Source organism: Cydia amplana, chromosome 21 (genome assembly GCF_948474715.1).
Source record: "Cydia amplana chromosome 21, ilCydAmpl1.1, whole genome shotgun sequence".
Classification (NCBI taxonomy): domain Eukaryota; kingdom Metazoa; phylum Arthropoda; class Insecta; order Lepidoptera; family Tortricidae; genus Cydia; species Cydia amplana.
This window is the reverse complement of record NC_086089.1, coordinates 6,999,881-7,025,886: the sequence shown is the minus strand read 5'-3', so window position 1 is coordinate 7,025,886 and position 26,006 is coordinate 6,999,881. Positions and strand designations below refer to the sequence as shown.

At 39.4% G+C, this 26,006-nt stretch overlaps 1 protein-coding gene across 1 annotated transcript in view; it reads left to right on the top strand.

The window, feature by feature from the left end:
* Positions 1-20,455, top strand: part of LOC134657994 (anillin) — a 103,955-nt gene extending 83,500 nt beyond the window's left edge. The window contains exons 16-22 of the mRNA XM_063513589.1: positions 10,217-10,363; positions 11,590-11,735; positions 12,320-12,400; positions 13,400-13,567; positions 15,854-15,901; positions 16,904-17,056; positions 20,174-20,455. Of these exons, the coding sequence (XP_063369659.1) occupies positions 10,217-10,363; positions 11,590-11,735; positions 12,320-12,400; positions 13,400-13,567; positions 15,854-15,901; positions 16,904-17,056; positions 20,174-20,455 (1,025 nt within the window). The remainder of the gene's footprint in view (positions 1-10,216; positions 10,364-11,589; positions 11,736-12,319; positions 12,401-13,399; positions 13,568-15,853; positions 15,902-16,903; positions 17,057-20,173) is intronic.
* The last annotated feature ends 5,551 nt before the right edge of the window (positions 20,456-26,006 follow it).

The following is a 26,006-nucleotide window of genomic DNA, read 5'->3' as shown; positions in this document are numbered from 1 at the left end:
AAATGTTCACTTGTTTTGAAGTAATTTCTGGTGAAAATTGATTTCGTCTAACTTTCATTTACTCTAGTTCAATATCCTGAAATAAAAATGTAGTCTATGCAAGTTGGAGTACAGGATATGTGTAGTACAAAATTATCATTTTTAGCAGTCCAACCTTTACGAAATTTACAAATAAGATCGACTAAATCAGTGCTTTACGCGCGTTTACCTAAACGTCCATCAGAGAAAAAATCATTACTAATTTAATGAGTCAGTTTTCAAAAAAATTATCTGTACAAATGCAAGATAAGAACACGTGCTAATAGATACCCGTACTTGTTATTTCTATTACGTAACAAAAGGTGTACAATTTCATCGACTAAATCTATCAATTTTACATTTTTGCGTCTAAAATCGATACCGGCCTCTTAACAACACAATACATTAAATAACTAAGCTAACATAAGCTTTAAAGTTTAAAGAATAGTGGCATACGACCACAGCTATCCTCTGAATATCTATAATTTAAAGATAATAAATATAAAATATTTTCTAAATGCGATTTCGAGATGAATTTTTTTCTTGTTTCATACTTTTAAGAGCGCAATTTTTCAGTAGTCGGGTTTTAGTTTTTGAACTTATTTTTGAAGTGAAAACTTCTTTAGCGGCGCTGGGCACTTTTTGAGGTGGGGAAAAAATGATAAACTCGAGACAGCGTAAGGCGATTACGTGACCGTAAGGGGCGTAAGGTATATACACTCATAAGTGTTAGGGGTTTTTAGAATTGTCTCGATGAGTATTAGTTGTCTGTCGTAAGAAAAGTACAGTCAGCGATAAAAGCTTGTACCAAAAATGAAATTTTTGCCAAAAACTTATTTATTTTAGTATGAGGGCACCTTCGGTGCCCGGCATTGCAGTGCGACACGTACGTCGGGCTATGCCCGACGCATTTAGTATGAAGTGCCTGGTATTGTCGTTCGCCACCTACGTCGAACTACGCCCGACGCATTAGTATGAAGGGCACCTTCGGTGCCCGGCATTGTAGTGCGCCACGGACGTCGGGCTGCGCCCGACGCATTTAGTATGAGAGCACCTTCGGTGCCCGGCATTGTAGTGCGCCACGAACGTGGGGCGACGCCCGACACATTTAGTATGAGGTCACCTTCGGTGCCCGGTATTGTAGTGCGCCACGTACATCGGGCTACGCCAGACATATTTAGATGGTAGGCATTGTAGTGCGCCACGTACGTCGAGCTACGCCCGCAGCATTTATAGAATCCTGAGCGCTAGCGGATCCGAAATTCGTTTTAACCGCAATATTAATGTTTTATCGGGTAGGTACATGCAGGGCCGGATCTAGGGTAGAGCGAGTGGAGCGGCCGCTCTAGGCGCCGGATGGCAAGGGGGGCGCAAAAATGGCAAATGAGAAAAAAGTTTTAAAAGACGCGAGCGTAGCGAGGGGGGTGGAAAATAAGCTTGAAAACTTCAACGAAGGGCGCCAAAACCCGATTTCGCTCTACCCTGATCAAGGGCTCGGGCCGGCACTGGGTACATGCAAGCAAAACCGGGGGCAAAAGCTGTACATATTGTATGTATGTACATATTTGAAATGTGCTAATTACGCTCTTTCAAATGATATATGACACGGCATCATAACCTTAAGGAATACTATCTTTCCCTACCTTAGTTTTTATTTTTATAATAATTGACACTGTTGTTTCTTTATTTAATAGGTATATATTGTAGTTTTTATGTATGTATGTATGTCTAGATGTATGTTTATGGTTGTATGTATTTAAGTATGTTTATCTTTATTAATGTTTTGTGTTGTTTGGTTATATTCAATTCGACTTTTCATATTTTTTATTTGCGCCACCTACCGTATATTCTGATTATTTTGTCTCCGATATCCAAAGGTTGTCTGGAAGAGATCGCTCTTAAGCGATAAGACCGCCTGTTGTTACCTCTATTGTCTTTGTTTATGTTATTGTACATTTATTGTAAACTACGTGTATGTGAGGTGTGCAATAAAGAGTATTGTATTGTACTTCATTTAATTTTTTTGTTCCTGACTTTATGACCTCTAGAGGGCGCCATGATCAATTTAATGTGACGTTATAAGCCTATAACCAGCGGACAATCAAGACAATTCGAATGACACATCATTTGTCAAGTTATAATGCGTACTTTTGAAGTTATGAGGGAACAGATGAACATACATACATACCAGGGATGTTGCGGATGCAGATTTTTTGACATCCGCGGATGCGGATGCGGATGCGGATTTTTAAAGGCTCACATCCGCGGATGCGGATGCGGATGCGGATGTCAAGATTAGGTACTTAGAAAACGTCAAATATTAAATTTTTAGTATTTTTTATTAAAAAAAACCAAACGTTTAGTATTTGAGCAAGAATATAGGTGCGTTATATTTAATAAACAGTAACTTCGCCGACTTTTCTGGATCTAGACGATTTCGTTATAGGTAATGACGAAATTACCTAGCACTTACGCCGCCGCTAATATGTTCCTGTACCGACTTGTTCGACATCCGCATCCGCATAAGCTCCGCATCGATTTTATGCGGATGCGGATGCGGATGCGGATGTTGAAAATAATGCGGATGTTCCGCGGTTGCGGATGCGGATGCGGATGTTCGCAACATCCCTGATACATACATACCCACATACATAAAGGTCAAAATCATAACCCTCCTTTTGCTTTGCCGTAGTCGGGTAATAACATCATGAAAAAAAAAACATGTATTCATAGCATAATTTTTATTTATAAGTAATAATAATAATAATAAGTAAGTAAGTACCTAGACTTGGCTCACGAGATAACCGCCATGTGGGATGTTGATTCGACGATCATTGTCCCGATAGTTGTTTCAGCGAACGGTCTAATAGCGAAGAGTCTCGACCAACATCTTGAGAGACTCTCGCTAGGTGGTTGGATCAAGGGCCGGATGCAGAAGGCGGTGATCTTGGACACGGCGCGGATAGTCTGCCGGTTCCTCTCTCTGGGGCCCTGACCACCGGTAGCTTGGGCCCTGCCCCGCTGCCGGCGGCATTCTAGGTTAGGTTTTTTATAATGTGTTTATATGTTTTTTTTTTTTATTGTTTTGTGTTTTTATATTTTACTTTTATATTCATATTATAAAAACCCTAACTTAAGAGAAAAGATAAATAAAGAAATAATAATAAATAATAAATCAGCCTTTATACGTCCCACTGTTGGGCACAGGCCTCCTCTCATGCGCGAGAGGGCTCGGGCTATAGTCCCCACGCTAGCCCAAAGCGGATTGGGGACTTCACATACACCTTTGAATTTCTTCGCAGATGTATTGCAGGTTTCCTCACGATGTTTTCCTTCACCGAAAAGCTAGTGGTAGATTGATATTTCATACATAAGTTCCGAAAAACTCATTGGTACGAGCCAGGATTTGAACCCGCGACCTCCGGATTGAAAGTCGGGCGTCATATCCACTCGGCCACCACCGTTTATAAGTGAATAACAAGTAAATTAATAAGTGCATAACCTAATATGGAACAAGTAAATTAATAAGTGCATAGCCTAAAAACAAATAAATTGATAAGTACATAGCCTAAAAACAAGTAAATTAATAAGTACATAGGCTAATAACAAGTAAATCCTAATAACAAGTTCTATTCTACAATATTGAGATACAATTCTATTGGCTATATTCTACAACATCATACGAATAAATTCTATTGGCTATAATATTCGATCTATGCCCATGTTTCCTGGGACGGCACATAGTTGAATATGGGGTAGCCATAGTGATAATTATAATACATTTCATTAATGCTAGTCTTACTAAAATCTACATACGTTTCTAAAAATGTATTATACTTATCGCCAATTGGCAAACACGACATTAAGTTTAGCTTATTAACTATCGGTGTATCCTTAATTTTTTCTAAATTTACTTCTAATCCTAATTGATTAGTTGTTAAGTGAGTAGTCGGTGATGTCAAGTCTGGTGAATAATCATAGACTATGGCTCTTAATTCTAATAACCACTGTTCTTTAGCATACTGTTCTAATAACTCACGATCATTATTGTCTTTGTTTTTCACTTCACTTTTTGTTATAATGTTTTTCAAGTGGTCTTCCCACATGTCATGATTGTTGTCTTTAGTAATGCAGAATCTCTGTGTGTAATGTTTTCTCATTGCTAACTCCACCCTGGCCAATTCTGCGACGTCATCTGCTGGTGCTGGTTGGGTGATCTGCATGTAGTGTAAGCATTCTTCTATTTGTGCCTTCAAATCCTGCAGGTCTGCGATGTACTTGGGCTCTAATTGTGGCTCTTCTAACTTGCATGTGATTGATGCGTCTTGAAGTTTTCTGAGTCTTTCTTCGTAGACACGGCGTATCAAGACTGCTCGGTCGTAGAAGTGGTACTGCCGACACGACAACTTGAGCAACTTGTAATGTTCTTCACAATATTTGAATTTCATTGACACATATTTTTTACATGGTTTGTCCCAAGTATAGGCTGAACATATCAGTCCCACAAAATTCCCAAAGTTACCATCTTTTCAAATGCCAAAAACTACCTGCAAGTCGTATCAGGTAACAGTCGTATTAGGTAACAAGTCACTGTGGGATTGATTGATGTTATCGAGGATGCCGACACGTGGCCTAAGGCCTAAGCAGGCCACACTTATGGATCAGAGACTCAGAACAGGGTTCTTGCATCTGTACTGATATGATTGAAGCTCGCCGTGGGTTATGTGATTCTTCCAGACGCCATTGGTTATTCTGGTTTCGCTCAGCAAGTAAATGGGCCACGTCTACACTTAGCCGTCTTCGTTCGAGTCACGTCCGTACTTCTGTATTCCTCGCAAAAATACATGAAAAATAAAAATTGATACAGAAATTGTAAAGCAACTTAAGCAACAAGTGTCAATACTGTCAATGTCACTGATAGATGTCACTGGAAAAACCGATTATTTTTGAGCTGTCAAGATCTCATGTCAGAACGTCACTACTAATTTTGACAGCTCCCTTAAAAAAAAGAATGTCTCTGGTTTTTGGCTTCCAATTATTGGGTCGTACATTATTGGGTCGGGCTTTCTCGACCTGTACCAATAATGTTCAGCCCAATAATTGAAAGCCAAGGGACTCAAATTAGTGGACGCGAATTATGGGGTCGTACATTATTGCCCTGTGAAAATAGTGGCTTCGTATTATCGCCCCGGACCAAACTTGCGCGGACCGAGAATGCTCAACCCAGGAATGTACAGCCCAATAATCCGCGTCCATCATGGACGCCAATTATTGGGCTGTACATTCTTGGGTTGAGCATTATTTGGTTGTGTATTAGTGGCTCCCGTTGTTACGACTGTAAACAGCTGGGGCATTATAAAAATCAATGTCCTGAAAGGCAGAAAGTGAAGATGAATGCGTTTAGTGCCGTATTTTCAACAGGAAAATTTAGCCCGAATGATTTTTACGTCGATTCAGGCGCGAGCGGCCATTTTGTATCTAATAAAAACATTCTATCCAATGTTTGTTACCAACCGAAAATGAAAGAAATAATCGTTGCTAATAAAGCCTGTGTGCCAGTAGTGTGTTCAGGAGATACACAGATTACTACAGTGGTGAATAATACGGAGTATGACATTCCAGTTCGTGATGTATTGTGCGTTCCTAACCTAACCACGAATTTGTTATCAGTCAGTCAGCTGATTGCGAATGGAAACAAGGTTCATTTTGAGAAAACGGGCTGTTACATTATAAATGCACAAAATCAAGTCATCGGAAAGGCTGATTTAGTAGATGGAGTGTACCGTTTAAATATTAGGCAAATAAGTATGCTAGCGGCAACAGCAACTTCAAGTATGGATCAAGTTTGGCATAGACGTTTAGGCCATATTAATGCAAATGATCTCAGTAAAATGAATAAAGGAGTAGTTGAAGGTGTCTCATTTCAAGAAAAAAGTGGCAGGTTAGATAAATCCAGCTGTGAAGTATGCTGCGAGGGAAAGCAAGCGAGACTGCCATTTCCTCAGAGTGCAAGCAGAAGCAAGGAGGTCCTGGAATTAATCCACACGGATTTGTGCGGCCCAATGGAAAATCAGTCACTTGGAAATGCAAGATACTACCTCTTATTTGTAGATGACTATAGCAAAATGTGTTTTGTTTACTTTCTTCAATCAAAACATCAAACATTCAGATACTTCAAGGAGTTCCAGAAATTAGTTGAAAACCAGCAGTCTAAGAAAATTAAAGTTTTAAGAAGTGACGGTGGTGGAGAATTTTGCTCAACTGAAATGGAGAACTACTTGAAGCAGTGCGGCATAGTGCATCAGAAAACAACTGCGTATACACCAGAATCTAATGGTGTTTCGGAAAGATACAACCGTTCTTTAGTAGAGAAAGCACGCTGTTTTCTTTTCGATGCTCAATTTGATAAGAAGTTTTGGGCAGAAGCTATAAACACAGCAGTGTATGTAAAGAATAGGTCACCGGCATCAGGACTCGATGGAGATACTACACCTTATGAAATGTGGACAGGCAAGAAGCCAAACATTGGCCACTTACGGATCTTCGGTAGCCCAGTAATGATGCATGTCCCAAAGCAAAAGCGCAGAAAATGGGACAAGAAAGCGACCAAGATGTACCTTGTTGGTTATTCAGAAGTCACCAAAGGTTATCGCTTGTATGATCCAAATTCTCAGGATATAGTTATTGCCAGAGACATAATAATTATGGAAAATTTTGGTGTAAAAGAAAGAACGCTTTTGGTAGAAGACCATCAAAAGGAGGATAGTGAGTGTGTGACTCTAGAGGCACAGAGTAGCTGGTCTAGAAGTATGTCACAGAGTACCACAGATGACAGCGTTCACGAGGATAACAATGATGTGACGTATGTTCCAAGTGAGGATGACAGCTTTTACGAGCTAGAAATGGATTCGACACTGGAGACAGAGCAAGAAATGCAGGAGGTGTCCAAGCGTGTTCGACGTCAACCAGATTACTATGGCTATGCAACCATGTGTGTTGATGAGGTTCCAGGAGAAAATATCTCACTTACCGAGGCTGTGACCGGACCAGAAAAAGTGCAGTGGCAAAGTGCAATGAAAGAGGAACTGAAATCTTTCAGTGATAATGACACTTGGGTGCTGGTAGATAGGCCAAAGGATGGTACAGTGGTGAAAAATAAGTGGGTGTTTAAAAAGAAATTTAACAGTGATGGTGAAGTGCGCTATAGAGCAAGGTTAGTCGCAAAAGGTTTCACACAAAAGAAGGGCATAGACTTTACAGAAACCTTCTCGCCAGTGTTAAGGTACTCCACTCTAAGACTCTTGTTTGCTCTGAGTGTTCAATTAGATTTAAATATGAATCACTTAGATGTACCTACAGCTTTTTTGAACGGTTTCATTAAAGAAAATGTATACATGGAAATACCAGAATGTTCCAATTTTGTAAATTGTGATAATAAGGTACTAAAATTAAAGAGGGCAATTTATGGCCTAAAGCAGTCTGCTAGGGCCTGGTACACTAGAGTAGAAGAATGTTTGTTAAAACTGGGTTATCAGAAATCAAAGTATGAACCCTGTCTGTTTATAAAATGTGAAAACAATGTGAAAGTATATATTGCATTATTTGTGGATGACTTCTTTGTGTTTTATAATTGCAGAAATTCATATGAGGAGTTAAAGTCTGAACTTGTTAATAAATTTAAAATAAAGGACTTAGGCCAGATCAAGCAGTGTTTAGGAATGAGAGTAAATGTTAAAAAAGATTGTATCACTGTTGACCAAGAACAATTTGTTGAGAATATTTTAAACAAATTTAATATGCCCAATTGTCAAGGTTCAAGCACTCCTATGGAAGTCAATTTAAAATTAGAAAAGGAAATAAATAATTGTGATAAAAGGTATCCCTATCAACAATTAATAGGTAGTCTTATGTACCTGTCTGTCCTAACACGACCTGATATTGCTTATAGTGTAAGTTTTCTTAGCCAGTATAACAATAGTTATAATGAAACTCATTGGAAACATTTAAAAAGACTGTTAAGATATTTACAGAAAACTAAAAGCTATGGTTTAGTGTATAGAAAGTGTAATAGTTCTTTGCATGGTTTTGTGGATGCTGATTGGGCAGCATGTACTATAGATAGAAGATCTTACACAGGTTATTGCTTCATAATGTCGGGATGTGTAATATCTTATGAATCCAGAAAGCAAAGAACTATTGCTTTGTCGAGCTGTGAATCGGAATACATGGGATTAAGCGAAGCTTGTAAAGAGGCAATTTATTTAAAGAATTTGTTAAATGATATCTTAAAACCATGTGAGAGTACACCAATATGCTTATACAGTGATAGTCAAAGTTCACTCAAATTAGCAGCTAATCCATTGTTCCACAAGAGGACCAAGCATATTGATGTGCGACATCACTTTGTTAGAGAATGTGTTATGTATAATAAGGTCAAACTAGAATATGTACCAACTTCTAACATGCCAGCTGATTTGCTCACAAAAAGCCTTAGTGCAGACAAGCACTATAAATTTATGAAATTAATGGGCATATCTGGAATATAAGTTTCTGAAATAGTAAGCTTCTGTTTGTTGTTTTTGAGATTAAAACTCTCAGGTCATTTTTAGATTATTTTGTTAAGAGAGGATGTTGTAAATCTAATTTTCTATCATAGTAACAAAATAATAGTATATGTATTACCACTAGCGCCATCTGTTGTAAACTAAGTAATAACGTGTTTTTTTAAATAAAACGTCAGTTCATTTGCAACCCAACTTGAAGTTTCATTAATTAGAACATCGATGCGTGATAAAATTCTTGACAAAACAGGGTAAAAATCAAAAAACCATAAAAGTGAGTCTGCTCCTTCTTTATCTACCATTCAAAAGTGGTCAAGCGAGTTTAAACGCGGAAGGGAGAGTATTGAAGATGACCCTAGACCTGGCCGGCCTGTAGTAGCTACTTCACAAGAAAATATTGATAAAGTGGAAAAACTTATATTGGAAGATGGTCGAGTGAAGGTAAAATCTATAGCACAAGTAACCAATCTAGAGAGATTGGTTACTTGTGCTATAGATTTTACCGTACCGTACATGATATTATACATGACCATCTTAATATGTCAAAAGTAAGTGCAAGATGGGTTCCGCGAATGCTGACTCGGCTTCAAAAAGACATGCGTGTAGCTTGTTGTTCCGATTTTATTGACCTGTGCGGTGAAAATCCTGATGAGGTGCTGCAAAGAATAGTTACTGGAGATGAAACCTGGGTTCATCATTATGACCCAGAGAGTAAACAAGAGTCCATGCAGTGGCACATTAAGGGTTCAGCTCATCCCAAGAAGTTCAAGGTCATCCCTTCAGCTGGCAAGGTCATGGCCACGATATTTTGGGATTGTGAAGGAGTATTACTAATCGATTATAAAGAAAAAGGTGTAAATATCACAGGACAGTACTACGCTAACATTCTACGTCAATTAAAGGATGTAATTAAAGAAAAGAGGCGAGGAAAGTTAACCAAAGGTATTCTGCTTCTGCATGACAACGCCCCCGTCCATACTGCTCATATTGCCAAGGCAGCTATTGTTGAATGTGGGTTTAAAACTGTTACTCACCCACCGTATAGTCCGGACTTAGCCCCCAGCGACTTCTTTTTGCTCCCCAATCTTAAAAAGGATCTGCGTGGAAATAAATTTTCTGACGATGAAGCATTGAAGGCGGCAGTGGAGGAGCATTTTTACACGAAAGATAAAAAATATTTTTACGAGGGATTAAAAAAAATAATTGATCGATCTTTTAAGTGTATGAACATAGGGGGGGAGTATATTGAAAAATAATAATATCAAACTTTTCGTACTTGTTTGTTTTCATTCTCATAGCGAGAATATTTTGAACACCCCTCGTATAGTCTGTCAAGCCGGATATGTCAGTAGCAATGTAAAGCAAACTAAAGTGTGCTATCCCCACTTCCCTAGGAAACGAACAAAAAGCAGCAATGTACATCGAACAACGATGATATGTAAACAAAACACTTCCACAGATAAAATATACATGACACGCGATTTTCGAACAATTCAAACGTACTATTGCTAACCCGCGCTTTTTCAAATTTGCCGCCATTTTCTACTGACGAGATTTGCTTGACCAAGTATTTGTAAAGCTCTTAATATGAGCGAGATGCATAGATAGTGTAAAAGAGGTTATTCCTTGTCCCACAGCCCACCGCCGCCAAGCGTGCCTACACGAGATCCAGCGCTTGCAGGTAGAGGGCGCCGGCGCGGGCGCCGCCCCCGGCATGGCGGCCACACACATCGACAGTCTCAGCGTGCCGCTACGGAGGGAATACGTGCGGCAACTCAACGCAGGTACATACATACACTCAAGGTAGGTAGAGAGAGACAGACTATCACAAGCGTGCCTCCGCGAGATCCAGCGCTTGCAGGTGGAGGGCGCCGCCCCCGGCATGGCGGCCACACACATCGACAGTCTCAGCGTGCCGCTACGGAGGGAATACGTGCGGCAACTCAACGCAGGTACATACATACACTCAAGGTAGGTAGAGAGACAGACTATCACAAGCGTGCCTACACGAGATCCAGCGCTTGCAGGTGGAAGGCGCCGGCGCGGGCGCAGCCCCCGGCATGGCGGCCACACACATCGACAGTCTCAGCGTGCCGCTACGGAGGGAATACGTGCGGCAACTCAACGCAGGTACATACATACACTCAAGGTAGGTAGAGAGACAGACTATCACAAGCGTGCCTACACGAGATCCAGCGCTTGCAGGTGGAAGGCGCCGGCGCGGGCGCAGCCCCCGGCATGGCGGCCACACACATCGACAGTCTCAGCGTGCCGCTACGGAGGGAATACGTGCGGCAACTCAACGCAGGTACACACATACGGGTCTCTATTGTTTCCCAAATAGTTTTAAGTCATAACGTATTGTTTGCCCGCATTTTCGTTAGTCATAATTCATTTGGTTCAGAAACGCGTCACTTTTCAGGATTGCCATAAAACAAACCTAACCTAACCTATGTGTAGGATAACCTTACGAAAATTCTGAAAAGTTAACGGTTTCAGTATTATGACTGATAATATAACAAACAATACATTATAACTTAAATGGGAAACAAAGGGACTCCCATACATACACTTAAGGTACGTAGAGAAAGAGACAGACTATCAACAAAAATAAGTAGCTAAGACATCCCCTACCGACTATGTTCTCCCTAAAAAATTTATATGTAATCTAGTGCAAAGCGGAGCCATGAGCCGTGGCTAAAGCCGGGATAACGCAAGGAAGATGATTACTATTGTTCAATCTTAATACCTACGTAGCATGTAGTTGAAATATGCCTAAGTGTAAGGCCTGAGTGGACGCTCGAGTTGGGCGTGCAGCGGGGCGGGGCGTGCGGCGTGCATGTTAAACAAATGCGCACGTATAGGAGCGGCCTTAGTGCACGCTGCTCACATCACGCGTGAGCCCACAGCCACGCTGCACGCCCCGCCGAGCGAGCGTCCACTCAGGCCTTACACTAAGCCATCCACAAATCACGCTGGGCCTATTGATAATTCGTTGTTTCCTACACAGATGGCGCCGTTGGCCACCACGCAGTATGCCTGCTCAAGTGCCGCGATCGAGTGCTAGCTACCAGCATGCAGCTGACACAGCCCACCACCCATCTGTTACACTTCCCCGATGAAATCCGTATGGAGGGACTCGCCAGCGATTTTAAAGTACGTACAAAACTCTATAGTTTGTGTCATACACGATGACGCGCAGATTTGTCTATTCTAACCTTTAATTACATGACAATATGGACACAGAATAAATAATAGTACTAGGTACAGAAGACTCACTCTCTAACAAAACGCGTCTGTTACGATCAGCACAGATATGGCCGCTAGGTGGCGACAGCGCCACGCGCGGCTTATGGCTAGCCACCAAAATTGGTGTGGAACGGATGTACTTTTAGCTACCTGTAGCAAAGCGACGAAATCGCGGAGTGAGACACGCCTGATACGGGTCAAAGCGCGCGTCTTCGTGAATCACATATGATATCCTCCTAAGGCTCAGCCATACAAACTAAAACATCCAAAATTTGCCACTGAAATTTGAACCTAAAGTGTAGGAAATAGAGTTGATTTTGCGTTGTTTGGAAATTGAACGGAACAAAGCAAAAGCGACTCTGTTCCAATTGAACATGGCTTAAATTACATCGAACTGAATAGGTACTATAGGCCTTCGGCCTTAGGAGGATATAAAGTTTACTCGAACAGAGCAAATATTGGTTTTATTTAATTTAAACTTTATTTTTCAGATAACCGTGGAAGTTTACTTATTGCAAGCTTCAAAAGAAATACTACCGCATGAGGTTAAATACCATATCTCGAATAAAAAGGTAAGAATATAGCCCTTACTTTTCAAACATTATTTCCTAAGCCCGTTTCTCAAAAGCTTGTAACTTGTAATACAAGCGGATGTCACTTTTTGACAGCTTTTGTTGGAAAGGGACTTCCACTTGTATTACAAGTTACAAGCTTTTGAGAACCGGGCTCCTGATATCAGCTTCTACTAAATATTACACCCGAGTCTGACTACAACTAACCCTAATTGGGGTTTGCATTTTAAATGGCAACTTCGATACACTTTTAGGGGGTTATTAGTGTTATTACATCTATTTTTTCGCCTGACACTTTCTGCTATCTACCTGCTAAGAGCGACAGGGAAATAACATTCATTTCTCTGTCCATCTCAGCAGAAAGAAAGGATAGATGTAATGTATCATGTAACCCATAAGTTTTGTTATGCCGTCCACCCGGGCGTATGTTACGGGCAATTTATCTGAAACAATAAGATTTATCACTACATAGTATAAAACAAAGTCGCTTCCCGCTGTCTGTCCCTATGTATGCTTAGATCTTTAAAACTACGCAACGGATTTCGATGCGGGTTTTTATAATAGATAGAGTGATTCAAGAAGAAGGTTTATGTATCATTTGTTAACCTGTGGGTAGCCGGGGCGGGTCGCTAGTTGTAAATAAAATGTAACCAGTAATTATATTTTTACAAGCTTTATTTAGTTTCACCTGTCCCGTTGTCTGTCTGTCGGTTTGTAATCGGTTTGTAAATTTGATCCACTTCCCGGTTTCCGATTGAGCTGAAATTTTGCATGCATGTATAAATCGGATGACAGTGCAATATTATTATGACATAGAGCTGACCTGATAATGGAGACAGGAGGTGGCCATAGGAACTCTTAGAGGAAACACACAACTTAATTGTGTTAGTGGTTTTTAGAATTGTCTCGATGAGTATTAGTTGTCTGTCGTAAGAAAAGTACAGTCAGCGATAAAAGCTTGTACCAAAAAGGAATTTTTTGCCAAAAACTTATTTTCAGTGTAACAACAAGCTCCTGACGCCCAAGTCCAAGGTGTCGGAGCTAAAGACGCCGCGAGTCCAGAGTCCGGGCGGGCCTCTCTCGGTGCGCAGCCCGCAGCTGCAGCTGCACGGCTACTGCATCTTCGCGCTGCAGCAGACCAGCCGCAAGAGCTTCACCCTCAACAAGGTATACAAGGGAATCATACCGTCGCAATATGCCATTGAGAATCAGCAGGCGTAGCTCACTCCGCGATTTCGTCGCTTTACAGGTAGCTAAAAGTACATCCGTTCCGCCCCAATTTTGGGGAAAGCCATAAGCCGCGTGGCGCTGTCGCCACCTAGCGGCCATATCTGTGCTGATCGTAACAGACGCGTTTTGTTAGAGAGTGAGTCTTCTGTACTTAGTACTATTATTTATTCTGTGGAATCAGGGACAGGAAAATCAAAAACACTCCCTACTCTGTCCACTGTCCCATAGTGCAAATAGCGGAGCCAACATTGTATGCAGAGAAGAATTCTAAATTTAAAATGACACGGACAGTTTCATGCCTTTACGCAATATGGTATTAGACTACTAGTCAAATCAGTTTATTTTTTAGAACTGGCAAAACGATATTGCTACTATGGAATTTATATGAAACACTAGCATGTGACGTCACGATCAAATTACCGTCTATAGTTTAATACGAGTTTTAAAATATGTGTCTAAAAATAACTGCTGTCTACATTTCTCTAATAATCTCCTGGTGCTTTATTTTTTTGTTGCACGGTCTAAAATAATTTATTTTATATACAGTCAAATACCCTATTGTTATTGTGTGGTACACTCTCAGACCTAAAACAAGCTACTAATAGGCTACATGACTAATTTTCATTTATGCTATCAATCGATCGGGTTTGTTTTTAGGATCAAATGTCTATATGGGAACCACTGCATTAAAGCAACACAAAAGTCAGAAATTATAGTCAAAGTCTGACAGTCCCACTTCACTCGCGAAACGTCCCTCACAAAAGGATAAGTCAACGTGACGTCAAGGTCACTGAGATCCCATCTTGTAGTATGCACAAAACAAGAAAATTGCGTTTTTGTCCGTGAAATATTGCGTTTATGTATATAGTTGCTATACAATATTCTTTTGTATAAAATATAAGGAATCTAATGGTATCCTTACTTTTATCGTTTTTGGGAGTTAAAAAAAACTTAAAATTTGAATATTTTTTATTTTTATTTGGTCATGTATTTTTGTAATATTTCCGTATTTTATTTTATTATCCACATTATTGTGATAACTTGCTCATTTGCTATCTATTTTATAACAAAATCTAGTAAAATAGATAGCAAACGAGCAATTTATCACAATAATGTGGATATTTAAATAAAATATTGAAAAATTACAAAATTACAGGACCTGAAAGTTTAAAAAATTTATGTTTTTTTTAACTTCCAAAAACGATAAAAGTAAGGGTACCATTCGATTCCTTACATTTCACCCAAAAAATATTGTATAGCAACTATATACATAAACGCAATATTTCACCGACAAAAACGCAATTTTCTTGTTTTGTCCATACTACAAGATGGGCGATGACGTCACGGCCCTTGGCCGTTTTGTATAGGGCGTTTCGCGAGTGAAGTGCTACTGTCGGCCTTTGACTACAATTTCTGACTTTTGTGTTGCTTTAATGCAATGGGTCCCATATAGACATTTGATCCTAAAAACAAACCCGATCGATTGATACCATAAAAAAAAAATTAGTCATGTATTGGACATATTTTTGAGTAAGTTATATGCACCCATATTTTTACACTTGCCTGTACCAAAGTGCAAAAAGCGAAGCCAAAATGAATTAATTAATTTATTTTTACAGACAACATTAGGTCCACATATTGTTAGTATTGAACTTAATCTACTTAATTTTATATTACTTAATTTTTTACTTATAATGGTATGGTATGGAGTATCGAAATTTAAAATGACACGGACAGTTTCATGCCTTTAGGCATTTTTAGGATTCCGTAGACAAATGGCAAAAAACGGAACCCTTATAGATTCGTCATGTCTGTCTGTCTGTCCGTCTGTCCGTCCGTATGTCACAGTCACTTTTCTCCGAAACTATAAGAACTATACTGTTGAAACTTGGTAAGTAGATGTATTCTGTGAACCGCATTAAGATTTTCACACAAAAATAGAAAAAAAACAATAAATTTTTGGGGTTCCCCATACTTCGAACTGAAACTCAAAAATAATATATGATGTACATTACCATGTAAACTTCCACCGAAAATTGGTTGGAACGAGATCTAGTAAGTAGTTTTTTTTTAATACGTCATAAATCGCCTAAATACGGAACCCTTCATGGGCGAGTCCGACTCGGTTTTTTTGTTGTGTGGGACACTGAGACTTAAAACAAGCTACTAAAATTTGAATTAGAAATTGGCACGTTAATGTAAACTCCCCTCCCCCCCCCCCAGGTCCCCGGCGGCAGTCCCCTGGAAGGCTCCATCAACCTCGGCATCAAGGTATTGTATTTTGTATAGAGTTATAGGTGACACAGCTCAGGTAAGCAGGAAAACACATCAAATATTATATGTTGGTAATTCATAATAATCAATCAGATTTATATAATGTTTTCCCATTTCTTTTAATAACTTTATTTTCTTTTCCTTTTGTAAGAATTTGATATGTTTTCTGAAAGAGCTACGAATTTGTATGATTCCATGTACATATGTATATTTTCTAAATCAAATTTCTATTACACCTTATGTGTATAATTGCATGAATTCTATAGTGATTTAAATTGTATTTTTTTTCCTTATTTTCTCGTAATGCATGTTAATTATAAGATGTAATTATTTTTGAAAAGATGTGTCCCGCCGAGTTTGTTGGCGGTCCCATAATGGGATACCCTCCTCCAATTGAGGGGGATTTAAATCTTCTCGGGGCAGAGGTGTAGGGTTGGAGCCGGTCTACCTAGCTTTATTTGACGTTCATAAGCGCATTGTAATAGGCTACATGACTAATTTTTTTTTATGGTATCAATCGATCGGGTTTGTTTTTAGGATCAAATGTCTATATGGGACCCATTGCATTAAAGTAACACAAAAGTCAGAAATTGTAGTCAAAGTCCGACAGTCGCACTTCACTCGCGAAACGCCCTATACAAAACGGCCAGAGGCCGTGACGTCATCGCCCTTCTTTTAGTATGGACAAAACAAGAAAATTGCGTTTTTGTCGGTGAAATATTGCGTTTATGTATATAGTTGCTATACAATATTTTTTTGTATGAAATGTAAGGAATCGAATGGTACCCTTACTTTTATCGTTTTTGGAAGTTAAAAAAAACTTAAATTTTGAAACTTTCAGGTCCTGTAATTTTGTAATTTTTCAATATTTTATTTTAATATCCACATTATTGTGATAAATTGCTCGTTTGCTATCTATTTTACTAGATTTTGTTATAAAATTCAACATCAGTCATCATCCCTATTATGCCTACTTGAATAAACTATCTTTTATCTAAGGCCCGGCTGCGGGTCTCGCCGCCGGCCTCGCACGCGGCCTTCCTCACCGCCTTCGACGACGTCTCCGGCCTCGGGGCCTGGCACCGCCGCTGGTTCCGCCTGCAGCCCCCAAGGCTCGCCTACTGGAAGTACCCTGATGATGTGCAGAAAAAGGTACGACTAGGGCATGCAGTACCGGTCCCGGTACCAAGAATTTCATTTCCCGGTTCTGGGTATAGCCGGAACCGGGATTCCCGGTTCTCTAGGCGTCTTATGATTATTTTTAAGAAATTGTTTGTGTTAGCGTAAATTACTTATTTTCATATAAATAATTGCATAAATATTCATAAATTATACTTATTTTATAAAAAAATAACACTATTAGCGTTCCAACCTATTTTACGAAATTAACCGGCACACTTTGCCTCCGCCTGGGCTGGTGTACGAGCCACACGGCCGTTAGTTGAGGCACTCAGCACTATGACGGCACAGATACATTACATACGGGTCAGAAGGTAAAAATTCAACCCGAGAACGGAATATTTTCATATAAAACCAACTTCCTAGAAGAAGAATTCGAGTTCGAATATAATATCCTAAAACTGTACTACTAAAAGATAACTACTATTGAAATGGGAATAAATACGCATACTGATGAGAACCGGGAAGTACCAGTACCGAGTCTTCAGTATCGGTTCTTTAGACACTATAAAATTCCCGGGAATTCCCGGGAGCATGCCCTAGGTACGACTGCCTAGTGTAAAGCGGGCATTACATTATACAATTTGCAGAGCGCTAGCTGAGTTAGCGCACTAATTTAGCATATGTAGTGTAAAGGCAGCTAGCCAGTTAGGCCCACTTGCACCTTCCCACTAACCCGTGGTTAAGCGGTTAAACCGTTAACCTAGTGTCAAATTGTACTGGCAACCATGGTAACTCTAGTTTTAACCGGTTAACCCCGGGTTAGTGGAATGGTGCAAGTGGGCCTTAGTGACCCAATCTAGTGCGATCGCATGTGCTTTGCCGCACTAGCGCTACCTAGCGCACTAGAACGCATGTAAATGGTTTTAGCGCGCTTAGCGCTTACTGTGCAAGGTCAGTTGTCAGCACGCCACCGACGCACTCGAACGTATTGATGTTTTATTTATTGTATTTCAGTTCAAAATGACGCAGCCACAGACTAGGGAACAGGAAGTACTGCCAAACATGATTGAACTTTATAAAGACATGCCATTTTTATGGGATAAAAAACAAAGATTACAATTAAAGATTTTTTTCGTGAAAATTGAACTAGACAACAGTGTTAAAACAATGCCAACTTTTTCATGTTTTGATGGTGCCATGATATACTAGCTCTGTTCGGAAGATGCGGTTCGATTCGAACGATGATCACTGCCGAAATGAAAATAAGACACTAACTAGCGTCGCTAGCTAGTGTAGTGTAATGAACAAGCTCTTTTTTATCTCGACTAGCGACACTTAATTAGCGCTCTGCAAATTGTATAATGTAATGCCCGCTTAAGGCCTGAGTGGACGCTCGAGTTGGGCGTGCAGCGGGGCGGGGCGTGCGGCGTGCATGTTAAACAAATGCAAGCGTGTAGGAGCGGCCTTACTGCACGCTGCTCACATCACGCGTGAGCCCACAGCCACGCTGCACGCCCCGCCGAACGCTCCGCTTCGAGCGTCTACTCAGGCCGTACACTTAGATTCCTTTGAAGGTTTTATAGACCTTGGCATCATTTGGTTGTCTTCAAAAATGATAATCAAGGGTGTGCCTAAAGAAATTGTTTATGACATAAGCACGATCGAGTGTTGTATGTATAGTATGTTATATCAAAGTTGCTCTTTCTTAGGGTAGGACGCCTGCTTCCTGTAATCCATAAGTTAATATCACCACCATAGAGAATAGAGAGAATAGACACTTGCTGTCATGGTAAATTGGTGGCGGATTGTCAAACTAAATTATGTAGCCCCGTTAATTTACTGCCATCTTTTGACAAAAGATTAAAACTGTTAGAACGCCATTTGACGTAGACCCTTAAGCTTTGGATTCCTCCAAAAACGGTGCCGTCATATTACGGCCGCTATATAGCGTTGACTGACGTCACTAGAACGTTGTCTATGTAAACAAGATGGCGCGGTTTCCTAGACGGCGTTACGTTACGTTGATTGTCAACGTAACGTAAGATGACGGCCGTCATGACCTTGTCGATAGTTTCGTGAACGTTTTATTAGATAGCGGTGACGCCATTTTTAATAAATGACACGAGATTTGAATAAATGATTCCGTACTACGATTATTTCCCTCTTCTGATGATATTTCATCCTCCAAGTAAATTATAGATGATCAAGCAAATCTTGTCAGTAGGAAAAGGCGCGAAATTCAAATTTTCTATGGGAAGTTATCCCATCGCGCCTACATTTTTCAAATTTGCCGCTTTGACCTTGGTGGATGACGGTGTGTTATGACGCCGTGGTACTTTCCACATGTCACCACCGTAAAGACGGCCGTCTTTTGCTGCCGCTATATGACGGCCGTCATATGACGGCACCGTTTTCGGAGGAATCCAAAGCTTTATCTTTCACTGTTATGCAATTGGTTAAATATTGAAATTAACGCCATCTAGCTGAGGATAGGCCAAAGGTTATGGCGCCATCTCTCCAGAAGATTGCACCATACCTTTGGCCTGCCGTCGGGCATATTTACAAATTAACACAGTCATAACAGTGAGAGAATAAGGATCAAAGTCAAATGGCGTTCTAACAGCTTTAATCTTCTGTCAAAAGATGGCAGTAAATTAACGGGGCTACATAATTTAGTTTGACAATCCGCCTCTATTTCATATTCTCTTTGCTTATCACATTCACTGCCAGACAAAAAGCGGCGCACTACCCCAGAAACCGGTCGTCTATAGCTGCGTATAAAACAACCCGCCCGGCGGGTTGTCCGGCATCTGAGCAAAGTTTACGAGGGCCCAGGTGGGTTCCTGGTAGTGAATGTGTTATACGGGTAGATCAACTATTTCTTGTTGTTATTCTGTCCGGTCAGCCAAGAGACAATAGTAGCATAATTTGTTAGAAGACATTGTACACCACCTTCTTCTGACACGCTTGGTAGACGACCCTCAATGGAAAGGGTTTATAAGTATCGCAAAAAAGCGTGTTTGGTGAATTTAAATGCCTAAAAATCTGGTGTTAAAAAGTGACCCAGGAGAACGTAACCATGGCAACGAGTGACAAGAAAAAGTTGATTCACCCATACGATAGCTTCATTCTAACTTTACCCTTCAGATGCCGATCGGCGACATCGATCTGACAACAGTAATATCTGACAAGATTGTCCGCGCCCCGCGCGACCTGTGCGCGCGGCCGAACACGCTGCTGCTCGAGACAACCGTGCCCACTGGCCTCATCGTACCCGACTCCGGGTCGCTAGTCTACTTCAAGCGGGCCGACGGGGCGGTAGTCAGGAGACACCTATTAGCTGCTGATACGGCGAAGGATAGGGACGAGTGGCTGGAGTGTCTTAATAAGGCGCTCGAGTATGTCAGGTGCTGTCCTGATGATGAGTAACCTATAATTTAAGAGCCAACAGGAGCTAAGATTTAAATATTTTAGGTAAATATACCCGTCTCGCTAACGGAAGCGGCTCCTAAAACTAGTGCGATAAGGACAAGGCGAAAAATCCTGCGTAAAAATATCAAAAATCGAGGTTTCGTACTCGACTGTTTCCTCCTCCAAAACTTAACCAATCGTAACCAAATTTGGAAATCTAAATGATTATGACATTATCTGTGTCGGACCGTTTTGCTTTTTTGACTAATTGATGTCAGTTTTGAATAGCACGCCTCTCATTGCGGCATAGTCAATTAGGCCATTTTGGCCATTTTTGAAGGGCTCTAGCGCCTTAAAAAACAAAAATATCAAAAAAAGAAAAGAGGTCCGACACAGATATTGACAATATTAATCTGTGTTGAAAAAATCATTGCTCTAGCTTCAAAACGCACGGAGGAAACAGTCGAGTACGTTTGTATGGAGAAATGACCACTCCTGTTGGCTCTTAAGGTCTGTATAGTTGTCGTACTAGATTGGCGTAATGTACTTCAAACGATCCGATGGTACCGTGGTCAGGAGACACCTATTAGCTGCTGATACGGCGAAGGATAGGGACGAGTGGCTGGAGTGTCTTAATAAGGCGCTCGAGTATGTCAGGTGCTGTCCTGATGATGAGTAACCTATAATTTAAGAGCCAACAGGAGCTAAGATTTAAATATTTTAGGTAAATATACCCGTCTCGCTAACGGAAGCGGCTCCTAAAACTAGTGCGATAAGGACAAGGCGAAAAATCCTGCGTAAAAATATCAAAAATCGAGGTTTCGTACTCGACTGTTTCCTCCTCCAAAACTTAACCAATCGTAACCAAATTTGGAAATCTAAATGATTATGACATTATCTGTGTCGGACCGTTTTGCTTTTTTGACTAATTGATGTCAGTTTTGAATAGCACGCCTCTCATTGCGGCATAGTCAATTAGGCCATTTTGGCCATTTTTGAAGGGCTCTAGCGCCTTAAAAAACAAAAATATCAAAAAAAGAAAAGAGGTCCGACACAGATATTGACAATATTAATCTGTGTTGAAAAAATCATTGCTCTAGCTTCAAAACGCACGGAGGAAACAGTCGAGTACGTTTGTATGGAGAAATGACCACTCCTGTTGGCTCTTAAGGTCTGTATAGTTGTCGTACTAGATTGGCGTAATGTACTTCAAACGATCCGATGGTACCGTGGTCAGGAGACACCTATTAGCTGCTGATACGGCGAAGGATAGGGACGAGTGGCTGGAGTGTCTTAATAAGGCGCTCGAGTATGTCAGGTGCTGTCCTGATGATAAGTAACGTATAATTTAAGGTCTGTATATTTGTCGTACTAGATTGGTCCCCTAATGTCCGTACGATCCGATGGTACCGTGGTCGGGAGACACCTATTAACAGGTGTCTACTAATTAGCTACTGATAAGACGAATGATATGGACGAGTAGAGTCTTGAGTATGTTAGGTTCTGTCCTGATGATGAATAGATATCCATACTAATATTATAAATGCGAAAGCTTGACTGTCTGTCTGTCTGTTACCCCTTCACGCTTAAACCGCTGAACCGATTTAGTTGAAATTTGGTATAGAGATAGTTTGAGTCCCGGGGAAGGACATAGGGTAGTTTTTATCCCAGGAGTCATCCTTTCAGGGGGTGAAAAGGGGGGAGGAAGTTTGTACGGGGAATCGATAAAAAGCAGATTGGATCAAAAATAAGCTACGCAAATTACTATCACCACGCGGACGAAGTGGCGGGCAAAAGTTAGTAACCTATAATTTAAGGTCTGTATAGTTGTACTACTGTACAGACATTAAATTATAGGTTATATCTAAAAAAAAGTTTTACTACTAGATTGGTCGACTAATGTAATTCAAACGATCCGATGGTACCGTCAGACACCTATTAGCTGATGATACGACGAAGGATAGGGAACAGAAGTTAGTGTCTTAAAAACTGTAAGTTCTGGCCTGATGATGAATAAGGAGTGTAGAGCTGTTGTATTAGTTTAAGATTCGTATGCACATGGTACCAATTTCTAGCACTTTGTACTTCTAACTGTCCCACGGTACCATAGTCAAAAGACACCAACTATAGTTCGTTTGTTTAGCATTAGAAATAAGATAAACAATCTTGACGTGTCTGTTTATTGAAAAACACGTTTTAAAAATAAATAATGGCAAATATGTAACAATTATGAATCTATTACGATCATTTATATTCTACTGTACGGATATGATGGTCGTTCTTGTCTACGTGACAGCGTGATAAAACGGTGTCCGTCACTTTCTTTCCCACGGTGTTAAACAGTGACAGTTATTTTATCACGTGGATAAAGATGGATAAAGCTATCCATAATAGGCTGGCTGCTTTCATAAGTAATAGCACGTAATAGTTACAGATTATTAAAAAGCATTTTTCAAATAAAAGACATATCAAGATCGCTTACCTTCTTTCTAATGCTAAAAAAACGAACTATAGCTTTTATAGCAACGTGTAACTTAACATGTTCACTGCCAGGGGTACTAGGCGTGTTCCATTCGTAGGCGCTTTTCAATACATATGGGTTTTCCCGTGTTGGCTACGAACGTAACGCGTAGCTCGCGCTAGCAGGGAATGTGTTATTATTATTAGTTATTACCCACCTTGGATAATTCACGCACTAATCGCAATCTCGTTGAAGTTGTTGTACCGGGCGTGTTTTCGCTAGATCGGGGTGTGAATTGTCTTGCCTATATTAATTTAGATATCATTTGTGACGTTGTCTATGAAAAGGGACCTTATTGTCGATGGCGGTTACGCCATTATTAACGATGCACCGATATAAATACATTGCCGCGCGACGCTTTGCGGCGTAAGCGCCATCGACAATAAGGTCCCTTTTCATAGATAATGCCCCATTTTAACATTATAGCGACGGGGCCTGGTGCCTGACATCATGAAAACAGTTTTAGTATATTTCTACAGTATACTTGAGGTAGCTAAAATTAGCTATAATGCATTTTTGACCATTTTCTTCGACGTCTACTGTATTTATCAATATAAAATAAAATTGAAAACTTTTTAAATTTTGAACTACATATTAGAATGTAGTGTATGTTTAGTTCTTAGTAATATTCGATTATGTCTGTACTTTCATATCTAAGAAATATTAATTAATGTAAAATAATTCATTTAGATATTTACTCTAGTACCTAATCTTATCTCTAGGGTCCAAAATAATTATTTAGACTGATATTTGAAATGTCAATAGAAATAAATTAATGGATTAAATGTTGGTCCTTTGCAATAGTATGTTGTCTTATAATAATAATGTCTAAAGTCGTGTTGTACGAGAGCGTACGTAATCTTTTAGCACATATTCATGTTTTAACAAAAACGTTTCAATATACCATAAATTATAATTTAATATCCTTGACTTACCTAACATGGTTCCGTACTTACGGTCAGCACACACCTTTGGGATTTAGATATTATTATGGTAAAGTATTATCTTTAGGGACATAATATTCAACATTAGGTTAGTGGTATTTGATGGTTTTAAAAAGGTTCTGAAGCGGTTCTTTTAGTATCTTAGATAAAAAATAACTTTACTATAAACTATGTAACTTTATTACGAGCACAAATATGTTAGGTCAAAACTGTAAAGAAACTGGAATTTGAATTTACACACTTTAAATATGTTTTAATTTAGTTTTCAGCAAGAAAAACTGAATTATAAATAAATATTTTCTATTCCCTGTTCCCCGTTAGTCTTTCCTGTACGTAATTTTACCCCATTACACCCCTTCTGGTTTTTTTTAAATATGAAAAGTATCCTAAATATATATATTTTTTAAGGTTACGTACAAATAAAGACTTCCATATTTATTTATAGTTTTGGCCAAACATTACATTGCATCTATGTTTTTATAATTGTATTTGATTTAATGTATAATTTGCTAGTTATTATAACTTCTTTATCTACAATTTAAACCACCTATTAACAACTTTATTAATACTATTATATTACTTAGGATTAGTTATTTTATAGACGTGCACAACCGTGTGCTTAATATAATGCAACATATTCACGAGTGTAATATAGAACGATATACGCATTTGTATATAAAATCAATTTATGCAATAAAATGTATTTAAGTTTTAAATTGTGTCTTATTTATTTGGTAATATACCCGAATCCATACCCGTTGTATGTTTGTGTTGTTATGTGTTTGTGCATTATTTATACCAAAAGTTCACGCACACGCCAACGTCATTTAACAGTAAGGTCAGGGTGGCCAAATCCGTCAGCGGGGCAAATCCGTCCAACAACATTTGTGGCTATTCTAACAACAGTATGCACTTGCTGACTCGATCGATAAAGCAGAGAGCATATTTAATACCAGTAGTCAAAAACAGATAGCGCTTAAGATCGGTTTTCCTAGGATAGCGGTGCCGTCATATAGCGGCCGTCTCCATACTAAATAATACGGCTAAATATGGATGTCGTAGTATTTGTATGGAGACGGCCGCCATATGACGGCACCGCTATCGGAGGAAACCAAAGCTTTAGCCGCCAGTAAATGGAAAAAAAACGCTATTAAAAGTTCAGGTGCGCTCCGAACTCGATATCGAGCTGAGTATGCTGCTGTTTTGTGAAGTTGGGATGAGACGATGTAAGTTAGGTCTTAATGAGTATGTTTATTATATTCGATATGCATATTTATCGGTCTCTTTATCCATTTTACGTTATAATCAATTGGTGAGAAACTATGGGTGGTTAAAATTTGTGTTTACAAAATTAGCGAGTGGACAAATCCGTCAATTACGAAAAGGGAAAAATCGTCATGTGTCGGAATTTCCCTATTTCATATATTGCCAACCTTTTTTGATTTGACTCACTTAAGTGTAACTCATATTCATGAGAGGTGATTCGATATTCTTACTGAATTGTAAAATTTATCATATAAATTCGTCGTAGCTTTCGTAGATCAACCTATATCTGTGCTGTATTATTTAAAATTAAAAAGTAGATATTATTTTTAAAGTTTTTAAAAATGTTCATTACCCCTGAATTTAAAAATAGGACTGAATTGTCCCAAAAAAATATATTTTGCAATGAAATCTAAAATGAACTTTAAATTAAGTTCGCTAAGGTTTAGATTCGATTAAGAGTATAGTGGTATTTGTTCACTTGACGTATATGTTTGTAATACGTCACGATCCAAGAAAAATCGTTGGTTGACGGAAATGCCCCAAATCCTAGGGAAAATCCGTCAACTGACATGTCTTTAAAAAAAATCATATTTAAATAACCAGCAGTACTAGCAATTTAATATGAGTACCTTTATATAGCTAAATAAATGCTTAATCTATTACAGTCATCAGGTTTATTAAAAATTAAATATCATCGTAGTTATGACCAGGCAAAGTGAACTTATAAAAAAGTATGACGGAAATGCCCTCATTGACCTTATATTATTGAGACTAAAAAAAAAGCGGCCAAGTGCGAGTCGGACTCGCCCATGATGGGTTCTGTATTTAGGGGATTTAT